This window comes from Gastrolobium bilobum, unplaced genomic scaffold (assembly GCF_033153095.1).
Source record: "Gastrolobium bilobum isolate Gb01-03AN ecotype WA unplaced genomic scaffold, APGP_CSIRO_Gbil_v1 utg16899, whole genome shotgun sequence".
Classification (NCBI taxonomy): domain Eukaryota; kingdom Viridiplantae; phylum Streptophyta; class Magnoliopsida; order Fabales; family Fabaceae; genus Gastrolobium; species Gastrolobium bilobum.
In genome coordinates this window covers 104,566-116,387 of record NW_026897411.1, presented here as the reverse complement: position 1 = coordinate 116,387, position 11,822 = coordinate 104,566, and the positions used below count along the sequence as shown (strand labels likewise).

The following is an 11,822-nucleotide window of genomic DNA, read 5'->3' as shown; positions in this document are numbered from 1 at the left end:
TCATGTTAACATTGATTGGTATAATTATACAGATTATCAGTCATTGATCATGCTATGTGTACAGCAACATAACCTGAGCAGTTAAGTTACATAGAAGAAGAACACAAAGAAAAGGATACAAGAAGGGGAAGAGAGGGAGATAGAGGAAGTGGAGTCAGTAGACAAAAGTATCAATCACCCATAATAATTAACCAACATGGACAATGGAACAAGGCAAAGACCCCTTTTCTTCAAGTCTGTGCACTCAACATTATTTCCATTAAAATTTAGGTCACCTTCATCTGTCTTCAACTTTGACTCAAATCCCTTATCCTGCAGAATCGTCACCACACCACAAACCACAGAACTTGGTTAGGATAGAGAACCAAAATTATTTCTTCCCTTAAGATAAAAAAAAAAAAAGGAAAAATATACTCTTCTGTTGTCCGAGAGAGTTTTTTCTCCTACACATACATCGATTTCTGTGTTACTTTTTTATTCCTTTTTTCTTTTTCTACAATAGGTAAATTCCACACATGATTATTTCTATTGCATGAGAGAGTTCTTTCCTATTGCATGAGATTAATAAAGTCCAAAAAATAATAATAATAATAATTTATAAAGCAAAAGGGTTACCCTAGAACCATCTAGTTGATCATCAATCTTCCTTGAAACCATTTCCATTGGATTCAAGTCTCCTACCTGCAGATAAAAAGGATTTTAAAAAAGGTTCACCAATGAATAATATGGTGAAAGAAGAAAGAAGGAAAAATCAGATATGATTGATTACATAATTACATACCTTAGGACTATTGGCAGGGGAGCTAGCAGTGTCCTCCAAAGGGTCATCCTCTGATATCTGTTTGGTTCTTGTTTTCTTGAAACATAGTTTCTTAGGGTAATTATTTGATGAGTCCCTAACCCTAACTGAATGTGAGAACTTCCATGCAGCACAAGAAGCAGCATCTGAGACCAAAGAGGAGCCACCAAAACTGGAACAGGAACTGGGCTCCATGTCTTTAGAGAAATCTTCCAAGTAAGAAGTCCAACCACTTTCCTCATGATAACTTGGGTTTTCATTGGCACTGGCAGGTACTGATTTTCCCATAGATGAATTCAGAGAATGATCCATTAGCCTAACAACAACAACAACAGGAACAGGAACAGAAGCAGAAGAAGCATAACAGAAGGTGTTTGGTGTTTTTGTCAGAGGTTGAGAGACCTTTTTCTAGAGGGATTTATAAGTTATAACCCTGAAATTATGAGTAAAGAATGGAGAAAAAGGGAACCCATAATGTAGAATCTTGAGGTGGGGCCAGGCCACAATGTGGAAGTTAAATTAACCGTTGAAGCTGCTAAGCCTGCAACAGAAAACAAAGGCAAGACAGAAAGAGAAAGAGAGAGAAGTAGAGAACGTGCAGGGAAAAATAAATAATATATAGAAAGAGGAATATGACAATTGTGGTTGGGAAGAGATTTCCTTTAGGAATTGGAGGCCATTGGTCATAATCAAAAACTCACCTTTCAACCAAATGCATTTAATGAGAATGAGAAAACTTAAGTTATTAAAAATAACACATTCAATTTTAGGTCCCTAGCAGAAGGCTGACCAAGAGAAATTGAAGCCTATAATGGCCAGTGAGGTCAAATTGTGATGATGTGAATTTCATGGGTTAGGTTTACAGTAATTGAGTTGGGGGAGACTTTTTTTTTTTTTTTATATTCTGTCTTTTGAGAGTTTGTTGAAACGAATATATTCTAGTGTTAGTGTGTGTATATTAGGTTTGCATTAGTGTAAGAATATAATTGTAATTATCACTTAAATCAAGGTATAAAAAGTATGTCACTCACCAATGACAGCCAAGGGACTTCTAGTATAGTGAACAAGTACTGTATGGTATCAAGTGTAAATGGGCTAGGCCGGCCTACAAGGGGCAGGGGCCTGTGGCCTACATAGCCTATATTAAGGTAGGATTGACCTATTACATATAGTCAAATAAAATAGGCCTAAATTTTTCAAAAAAAATTTATTTAGAAAGCAGGCCATAGGCTTTTTTTGTATATGTCGGGCCTAGAAGCCTATAGGCTGCCCTATATCATATTATTTATTTTAAATAAAATAAAATTATTATTTTAATAATTTTGAATAATAAAATAATATTATTTTAGTTATTTTTTTAATTGTTAAATGTTTAATAGGCTTAAATAGGTTAACAGGCCTAGGACAAGACTTTTATTTTTTAAATATAAGTCAGATCAGACTTGTAATCTGGGGCCTACTCAGGCTAACAGGCCAAGCCAAACATATGGTCTTGTACACATGTCTGACCTATTTAAGTCAAAACCTAGCCTAGCCTATTTACATTCCTAGTATCAGTCATATGACTCTTTCTTGTGCATAGGGGTGTAAATGAGCTGGGTCGAGCCACGCTTTAACTTAAACAAGTCAAGCTTATGAAAAATATTTTGAACTTGGCTTGACCGATTAGCCTGGAACGAGCTAAATTCTACGCTTGGCTTGATTTGTTTATGAAAAATTAAAGGTTTGGTTTGAGCTTGGCTTAACTCATTTATAATTATAGAAAATATTTTTTCCAGACTCATATGCGTCCAAAGTTTGAGACTATAAATGCATCAAATTTTGTATTCCTTCGTCACAGAAAAAACAATCATAGAACTAGGGGTGTTCGCGGTCTGGATTGGATCGGTTTTGGAAGCAAAAATCATCTGATCCAATCCCTTCGGTTTAATAATATAATCATCCATTCGGTTTTGATTTTTTTTCAAATCCGATCCGATCCAATCCAATTTTTTTCGGTTTGGATTGGATCAGTTTTTGATTTTTTGAAAATCCTAAAATTTATTTCATGATTATTGTGCAAATAACATCTTTTGAATATATTGGCTTTGTAAAAATTTTTTTTGAAATACAAAAGAATTAGTAAACTATAATATAATTTTTTTAATTTTGGCAATGAGATATGAAGCTCTACAAAGATAAAATTTTGTTGATGAGATATGACTAGATTTTTTCTTGGATTTAGTTGATGGGCTAACGAGTCTTGGGTTTAGAAATTTTTAGGCTATGATTAGGGAAATACCCAAGTAGGTAGAGGGAAATTAATATATTGGATTGGTTTGGGTTGGATCGGTTTTTTGATGGGATGATGAAAACCGATCCAATCCAATTAAAATTTGCGATTTTTAATCGGTTTTCAGTTTTTTGGTTTTCGATTTATTCGGTTATTGATTTTTCGATTCGGTCACCGCGGTTTAAATCGGTTTGGATCGAGTGATGAACACCCCTACATAGAACTCACTTAGTCCACATATAATTACATCTTTCAAGCTATATAACCGGAACAAAATATATTATTTATTATAATAATATATAGAGTCGGCTCACAAACTTTCAAGTCAAGCCTCATTAAATTAGGCTTTGTCTTATTTGTTAAACAAACTTTTTTAAAAAACTTAACTTCATTCTATTTATTAAATAAATCAAGCCAAGCGAAACTTAAAATAATTCAAACCTTAAATTCCTGACAAACCGTTCGGCTGTTTACATCCCTATGCGGTTCGATTTGTTTTTACCATATGGAGTTCTAATTCTATTTTTATCTGTAGCGATCGATCAGTCACTTTCTATTTTACACGCAAGCACTAGCACTTCCAATACTTTACGTAATCTTTTTATCTTCGCATGCTTCACAATTATAACACTTTTATTTTCACAAAAAATATTCATAAATTTATTTACTAAAACAAATATAGAAAAAATATTTGTCCTTTTAATTAATGCAACTTCTATCATTTTATTCTCATAAAGGAGAGCATATTTAATACTCTGGAGCACACAATATTCAGTAAGCAAAAAGTGAGAAAGAGAAAAAAATTGACGAGAGAGGAGAGAGAAAAAAGATAAAAAAAAATTTAAATCAAGTGTCAAAATTTCAATTGAAGGACCATGGTGATCGCACCATAAATTTTTTCCTCGTAAAGAGGTGGGACATCTTTAATTTTTTTTTATCCATTCTCTTTCTCTTCCTTTATCTATCTCTTTCATTTCACTTAAAATGATATAACTTTACATCCTTTAAAATGATACATATTTTTTCCAACAAATATTCATAAATTTAGAAATATTTTATCACAATTATTTTTCTCTCTCTATCTCATACTTTTTCTTATCACATTTATGGCTGTTAATGAAATTAGTTATGCCTGCGTTTTACTTAGGCTTGACAATGGGTGTTTGGGCGGGTTTTTTTCAAGCCCAAGTCAATCCCTCATCCCTTGAAAATCAAAGATCAATTTATCTCGTTAAAAATAATTAAAAAAATTAAAGTAAAATTAAAAATAAGCACCACATGGATACTAGTGGTTAGATTGGGGAGTCTATTTTATTAGGTCATTAGTGTGGGCTCACTATGATTATATGTTATTTATTGTTATACTTAATGAAAAAAACTATTTCTAACTATTCATCAAATAAACAAGGGGATATAGTTTCTTATATTAATTATCTCATGCAACACATAAAAAAGTGGATAGTCCCATAAAAAAAATGAGAGAAAAAGAAAACAAACAAGTCATATTCACCTTTTTGTATATTATGTGAGACAATTTGTCTCATGCAACATGAGAAATTATATTTTCAGTAAAAAAAATGTTAATTCATACTAACCTATTTTGTTTGGTGGTGTTCCGTTTGCATTCAGTTTTTTTGTTTGTCATATAAGTATAAATTCAACACGTAATATAATACAAAGTAGTTAAATTGCTCAGCACTAAACCAAACCTAGTGGGTTTGCATTGAGTCTTTTTATTTAGTTGTCTACTGATTTGACAAATGGAGTGGAATTAGAAAACAATAGGGAAATATATTTATGGGTTCAATTTTTTGAGATAAGTTACCTGTATTGAGTCCAAAATGATATTATTTTGGAACGAAAATCAATGTGTTTTTGCATTTATAATTTATTCCAAGGTTATAATAGTCTTTATCATTATAAATTTTTAATTTTTTAATTCAAAAGACGTAATTTTGAGAATGAATGTAGATAATTTATGAGCATTCACTATAGAAACATTAGAGCCTATGTTTATACACAAATAACAGGTGAGATCCACTTTTTTTCTTTTTCTCTTTTCTCCTTTGTGGGTCCTATGATCCTATCTACTTTTTTATGTATTACATGAGATAAATTATGTCATGTAATATGAAAAATATATTCCCTTAACAATATATCCAAAAATATTTTCTCCAGAGACCTTGCAGAGAGCATAATAATTGGATGGCTTAAAGCAATTTTCTAACCAGAGTAAAATATGTGCAAAACCCTTTCTGTACGACTAACATTTCTTTGTCAGTCACTCGTGTGAAGCAAAATTAGTAGCATATAATAGTAATGATAATGAAGAATTCAGGCAAAACTGCTCGTATACGAAGGCTAACTTGTAAAGTTCAAGAGTAAATATCTTTTTTAATCCTTAGCAAAAAAGACTTACATTAGTCTGTCAAAAGGATTAAAATGGATTTATTTTGAATTTTTTAAGACCACGAATAACCTTTTTATTTGCTAGAAACTAAAGCGGATATCGTGAAATTTACTGAGTACCGAAAAAGATATTTACTCAAAATTTAACTTTAATATTGAGCAACGTGCTTCATAACGCTATCTCATTTTTGCTGGGAAGTTTGTTGCGTGTTTGAGCTCGATCTTCAGGTTATCAATCCTACTTGCATTTTACATTAAAAATTGAATGGATTTCTTCTCTTGCTGAAGTTTAGATCCTAGTTTAACATTTTCAGAGCAAATCCTTTTGATTACTTTAAACAAGTGTTATATCAAAGAGTACAATGATTTTATGTATTGGGAATTAAAATATATATAATATTTTTCTTTGCGTAACTAGGATAATCCATTAAGAAAATTTATTAGGCGAATATAGAATTTTCTTAAATTCTGTTCGTGAATATTTTCGGAACAGTATGTGCTATATTCCATATAAATTGTGTCATTGAGTGAATTACCACAGCTGGAGATGCGACATTTGTATATTAAAAAATAAATGTTTCTCATGTCAATAGAAATAATTTTATATTCTAAATACATAAAAATATATTAAACCTATATTTTCTTTCTTTTTTTTACATGAACCCACATAAATTCCACATATTTTAATATATATGTAAAAAATAAAATTATCTCGTGCACGAGAAAAACCCTAAAAAATTACAGGATCTTTTCTACTTGAAAAGTAATAACATGATCAGATGTTGAAGTGAAGGTGTAGCTGTGTGTGACCGTGCATTAGAGATATTTTCAGTATTATCATCAACTCGATTGAGGTATTGAATCATTGGATCACCAATTGAATCAAATTTGTGTAAAGATATGTTGTAAGATATATAACTAGTAGAAATAATGTAACAACCAAAATAATGACTTTTCTTATGTACCAAAATAATATGACTTAGTGATTAACATTTCATTCCTTTTCTTATGTGCCAAGTTTGAATCTAAGAGCGCAATTGTGATGAAATATTTTGCCACTATTTTCAAGAACCGGTTCAAACTGATACAAGGTCTGGGTTTGCACTAATTGAACCCGGTTTATGACCGGGTTGCATACATGACCATCCATTGACTAAGACGGACATGTTCATGATCCGATTCCAAGTTCAACCAGATTGTAACTCTAGAAGAAAAGCAAAAGACAATAATGCACGCAGCTGTAAATGTTCAATAGAAATGAGACAGTCCAAATGTCCAAGTACGAAGTAGCTCAGCCGCATCAAAGTTCTAGTGACCGTATTTCTGAAACTCCCACTCACTGTTATCTGTATCAGAGCAGACATACACCAAGGAGGTGAGAAGCGCAATAAATAATTGGGTCCAAATAGAAAAGGAGAGGTGAAAGGATCAAGGCCCACATACCTAGTGGGCATACTTGACGGGTCTTGAGCCATCGGCTTATGCAATGGAAGTGAAAAGCATGGTTACATACCCCTGAACAAGGACATCAGCCAGAACAAGCAACGGTTTTAGTAATCATGCACTTCATGCTAAGCCAAAAACTAACAACTAGAGAAGCTTATATAACTAGAGACATGACCTATGAACTATTCTTTAAAACACCACCTAATAAGCCAACTAGGATAGGTCTAGTGATGAGAGATTAAGCCAACTAGGATAGGTCTAGTGATGAGAGATTTAGGTAGTTTCCATAAGGTCATAAGTTCAAACCTCAGTGCAACCATTCTATTTAAAAAAAAAAAACCACCTAACGAAATAGTTTAACATGGAATTTTACTGTGTTGCCCTGTGCCCAGATATGGATACAAGTATCCAATACGACATGCAAATATGAAAATTTAAAAAAAAATTAAGATACCGGGAGGATAATATAATATTGATTATCGAATAATATACATATATATATATATACATATAAATTATAATGTAAGACAAAATTATCCAGATGTGATTATCCTATCCCAACCCAATTCCCATGCATTCTCCGTCTCTCTTGCAACTTCACGCCCTTATTGTCTGCTCTCTCCAGCTCTCACCCGAGTGCCTTCCCTACTCTGTCAAACTTAACCCTGGCCTACCATCAAAAGTTGCCATCACGATAGCTTGTTTGGTGAGGATGAACAGCTGATGTTCTGTGTGATGGTTTTGAGGAGGGAATGATTGGAAATGTGAAAATGCCTTAAGGCAGGTAACAGATGATGACGGGACTTGAATAGTATTATCCCCCCCACCCCCAACCCAAAAAACAAATGCAGGTGTATCATCCCAATGACTCCATTAATTGGATCTACCCATACCAAAACCATTGTAGAGTCAAAAAGTTCAATCACGGTCAACAAACTGTACAACTATTTCTCAAAAAAGATATTTATTAAACTTCAAAGCAACAAATAAATCAAGATCTACTGCCCTCGTACAACAACAAAAATTTATAGCAATAGGAGCAGTGATGAATGGGCAAGCATAAAATTTAAGATCACCATAAGAGTTGATTCTCAAGGTTCAAACCACAGTTTCCCAGGTCAAGAAAGTGCAATTAGATTTAAAAATAAACTGACCACGTTATGGCTTAAATTTCAAAGATGAGCTATTCAAACCAGTTATCTCCATATTGAGGTAGAATGATCTAGAATCTAAATGCCAGTATAATCATCAAGTTAGCAAACCTCAATAATAAGAACCAAAACAAATCTAGGATAATCACCAAAGGAAAAAAAAAAACCAAAAATCCAGGATTTGCATAGCAATAATTATTAGTATCTCCATTGCATCTATAGCTGGTAAAGAGCAAAACTGATAATGATTAGCTGTTGGCTTTTTGCTTGAATCTTCGAAAAGTGTGTTTACCATTGAACTTTTGGGTTGCATTCTTATGGGATGGGCACATCCTAACACTAATGGTTCCCAATAAATATATGTATAGTTTTCTTTCACTTCTAACCATAAAACTGTCTGATCTCATACAGTAGGATTCGACCCCAGATGACGTTCTAACCATCTGTCAGAGAAAAAAGAACGGTTGGCTATGTATCAATGGAATCTCATCATCCATACATAACGAATTGGTGTATCCCTCTCTCTCCTTTTACTCGGCGAAAGTATTTTTTATTAGGGGTGTGCATGGAGCGGTTCATAACTGGTTTTGACAAAAACCAAACCGAACCTGTTTTAAACGGTTTGGTTTTCAAACCGAACCGGTTTTCTTTTTTAAAAACCGGCTTTTAATTTTTCAAACCAGTTTGCAACCGGTTCCAAAACTGGTTTATGGTTCATAACCGGTTTTGATTTAAAACCGGTTTTGAATCAAAACTGGTTATGAACCATAAACCAGTTTTGTAACAAATTCAAAATCGATTTTTGATAAATTGTGCTATTTTTATAAGTAGTCGTTTGTTTCTCCTGGTTATAGGTAGTTGGCCAACTATTTCTTGCAAGAATCTTCATTGTCTTGGAACTCTATAGATTTGTAGAAGAACAATTGAATTATTTTAAATTATAAAAAAAAATTGCTCCGGCTCTGGGGACATTGTGAAATTGCATCTTTGGAATGTGAACCCTGTCTTCTCATTACTATCCTCTCATGACTAAGCTGTGAACGTCATGTGCTCTCTATAACGTGCGTACACTACGCAGTCTTGAAACACTGCCGCTGCATCGCCGTAATAAATGTCGCACTTCTTGTAGAACTGCCTCCTCGAAACCACCCACAATTTTCTTGGCAAAGATGTCAGGGAGAAAGTAGAGCAGTTTGATTATGGATAACCAATTATTTTTATGGTTTGGTAAATAACCAATTTATAAAATAAAATGCAGTTTCGTATGAAACCGATTTTAAAAAAAACTGGTTTTTTAAATGTGGAGCAGTCTGGTTATAGATCGGTTTGGATCTTTTGGACATTTTGAACACCCCTAAATTCTCACATTCAGTCAGAAAGGATGATGTTTCCTCATAGAAGGGTTCTACTCATTTTCTACTGATTTTGCTCATGAATATAACTATTTTGCAAGGCTGCTTTGTGAGTAAAATTTGAATTTTTAGAAAGAGAGAAGAGGGAAAAAAATTCATTTTACAATAAGAACAATGCCTAATCAAAAAGCCCCAAAAAATCATATCAATTTGAGGCATCATGAAGATTACGCTGCCAGATTAAAACAAAACACTAAATGATGAAAAATATGCCACTATGGTATATTAGGGTTTAGGGTTAAGAAAAAGTGCTTACATCACATAAAGAACATAAAAGTGCAATAACATAAAGAACCAGGATCAGAGTAACCAGACTAAGATGAATGAGAGAAAAACAAAGAAACATGGAAAGACAAACTCAGGAAAGCTTACATCACAGCCTAGGAACGAATTGCACCTTTTGTCCCACTGAAGGAGCAACAAACAATCACACACACAGCATACCATAGCAAAAACAACACCAGAGAGGGTTTAGGACTAAGTGGATCAAAACATGTTTTTCCTTAGCTTTGTCATCTTAACTCAAATAGCCCTTATTTATTTATTTTGTATAACCCTACAGCTTTTATCAACAACTTGCTTCACGAATTCATGCATACCAAAAGACAATAATTCACCGAATATCTTCCAAAACGTAATCTTACATAAAAACACCAATTAATTAAAAACAATAGCTAGAATATCATTCTGAAAGGAATGGCGTATTTAATTGAAAGATATATTATAGGGTTTTTGGAGCATACCCCAAGCTACGGTGCACTCCTCGCTAGTGGCGCTAGCCTGGTTAGCCTGGCACTCAATGCCTAAAGCAGTGATCAAAGGGAATTAGTTCATTCTCTTATAACAATGATGTTCACAAATAAACCAGTTGAAACAACACGCTTACATAGATCCATGATATGGTTCCGACAAATAGCGCAATTATCGACAACGATGTCTGCAATTACAGAAACCAGAAAGGAATAAAAGAGAGATTTCGTCAAAAACAGTAAAGATAATCGACAGAGAATCGGAGTGTAAAAAAGAGAGGGAACAGGACATTAGGGTTTGGGAGAGACGCACCCCAAGCCCAGAGAGAAACGGCATTCCACTTCTTGATCTCGAAGCGCTTGGGTTTCTTGGAAGAAGAGGGACCGGCGCCGAGGGAGGACTCGCCGGCCGGCACCATTGGCACGTCGGAATCCAATGTCGCCATGCCGCTAAACTTTCAACGTGATGAACAAGAGTTCTACTTCTACCCCGTGTTCTTTTCTTGGATACAATGAGAACTACCCTGTGTCCTAATTTCTACTGTCATAAGTACAATTGCTTGGGCTTTAAATATTTTGGGCCTTCATATTTATCCAACTTGACTATCACTTTTTTAACCATTATTCGATTTTGGGAAAAAGTATTTGTTTTCATTTTAAAGATATAATTATGTGTCATTTTAAATTCTAACCATTGATTTTCGTCGATCAATGATTTTAATTTTTAGTAAATTATTAATTAATTAATAAGTTTGATCCAATAAATTATAATCATTGATTAACGAAAATCAAAGATTGAGATCTAAAATGACACAAAATTATATCATTTAAAAAGATAAACGTATTTCGAAAAGGACAAACGTTTTTCGTCAATCAACGATTATAATTTATGGGTAAAGTATTTATCCGGTCATTGGAGATAAGTTATATTCAATGACTTCGAAAATTACGTCGTTTTAAATTAATGAAGGGTGTTTTCGTAATTTTTTTATTATGTGAATTTTACCAAAATATCCTTAATTAATTTCTCTAAAATTACGAAAACATCCTTTATTAATTCAAAACGATGTAGTTTTGGGGGGTCACGGGAGATAAGTTATCTCCCGTGACTGAAAAAATATTTTACCCATAATTTATACATATATAACCTTTTATAAGGGAAAATGAGTGATAATATAACATTTTATATAATATATACATATATAAAGAGAGAGAGGAGAGGAAAGATCTTTTGACTACAGTGTAACATAGAGAAGTCTTATTTTCCAAATAAATTAAGAATGTTAGATGGATAGAAATTAGCGGTTGTTCTATCTGTATGACAAAGATGTCTAATCAAAGGCTAGTAGATCAATATAGGATCTGGTATTCTCTCTAGGTATCTATAGATTGGATAACTTGAGATAGCATATCACTGTACACAACGATAACGACGTTAGCCAAAGGAGGTGATGTGTGTGAACAGTGACAATATTACAGTAAGAGAGAGATTAGGTCATACCTGTAAGCTTTACCTCCTATTTATAGAGCTTACCTGGGGGTATTGGAGTTCTGGGCCTTATAATTTATAAGTCCATTCGTAAT

General features: G+C 33.3%; 2 protein-coding genes across 3 annotated transcripts; both read right to left on the bottom strand.

The window, feature by feature from the left end:
• Nucleotides 1-1,352, bottom strand: LOC133306750 (vascular-related unknown protein 1-like). The gene is made up of 3 exons (XM_061507125.1): nucleotides 782-1,352; nucleotides 616-681; nucleotides 1-312 (listed from the first exon to the last, which is right to left on the bottom strand). Exons 1-3 carry the CDS (start codon nucleotides 1,109-1,111, stop codon nucleotides 175-177), a joined length of 534 nt encoding a protein of 177 aa, XP_061363109.1. The 5' UTR covers nucleotides 1,112-1,352; the 3' UTR covers nucleotides 1-174.
• A 5,088-nt stretch (nucleotides 1,353-6,440) lies between these two features.
• On the bottom strand, nucleotides 6,441-10,758 carry LOC133306746 (RING-box protein 1a-like). Of its 2 annotated transcripts, none has more exons than XM_061507120.1 (5): nucleotides 10,477-10,758; nucleotides 10,376-10,426; nucleotides 10,233-10,292; nucleotides 6,924-6,995; nucleotides 6,441-6,826 (listed from the first exon to the last, which is right to left on the bottom strand). In XM_061507120.1, the coding sequence occupies exons 1-5, from the start codon at nucleotides 10,682-10,684 to the stop codon at nucleotides 6,789-6,791; spliced, it is 429 nt and encodes a 142-aa protein (XP_061363104.1). In that variant the 5' UTR covers nucleotides 10,685-10,758; the 3' UTR covers nucleotides 6,441-6,788. The 2 variants fall into 2 exon arrangements, with proteins under 2 accessions (XP_061363104.1, XP_061363105.1); XM_061507121.1 differs by having other exon boundaries at nucleotides 6,452-6,826; nucleotides 10,552-10,758.
• Nucleotides 10,759-11,822: the final 1,064 nt, after the last annotated feature.

What these genes read in the sequence shown, in the direction of transcription:
- LOC133306746 (XM_061507120.1), bottom strand. Translation starts at nt 10,684, where the DNA reads ATGGCGACATTGGATTCCGACGTGCCAATGGTGCCGGCCGGCGAGTCC. An exon ending in GAACCATATCATGGATCTAT is followed by an intron (nt 10,293 to 10,375) that starts GTAAGCGTGTTG and finishes TCACTGCTTTAG; the next exon opens with GCATTGAGTGCCAGGCTAAC. An exon ending in CCGTCAAGTATGCCCACTAG is followed by an intron (nt 6,827 to 6,923) that starts GTATGTGGGCCT and finishes GCTCTGATACAG; the next exon opens with ATAACAGTGAGTGGGAGTTT.
- LOC133306750 (XM_061507125.1), bottom strand. Translation starts at nt 1,111, where the DNA reads ATGGATCATTCTCTGAATTCATCTATGGGAAAATCAGTACCTGCCAGT. An exon ending in CCCCTGCCAATAGTCCTAAG is followed by an intron (nt 682 to 781) that starts GTATGTAATTAT and finishes TTTTATCTGCAG; the next exon opens with GTAGGAGACTTGAATCCAAT. An exon ending in ATCAACTAGATGGTTCTAGG is followed by an intron (nt 313 to 615) that starts GTAACCCTTTTG and finishes ACGATTCTGCAG; the next exon opens with GATAAGGGATTTGAGTCAAA.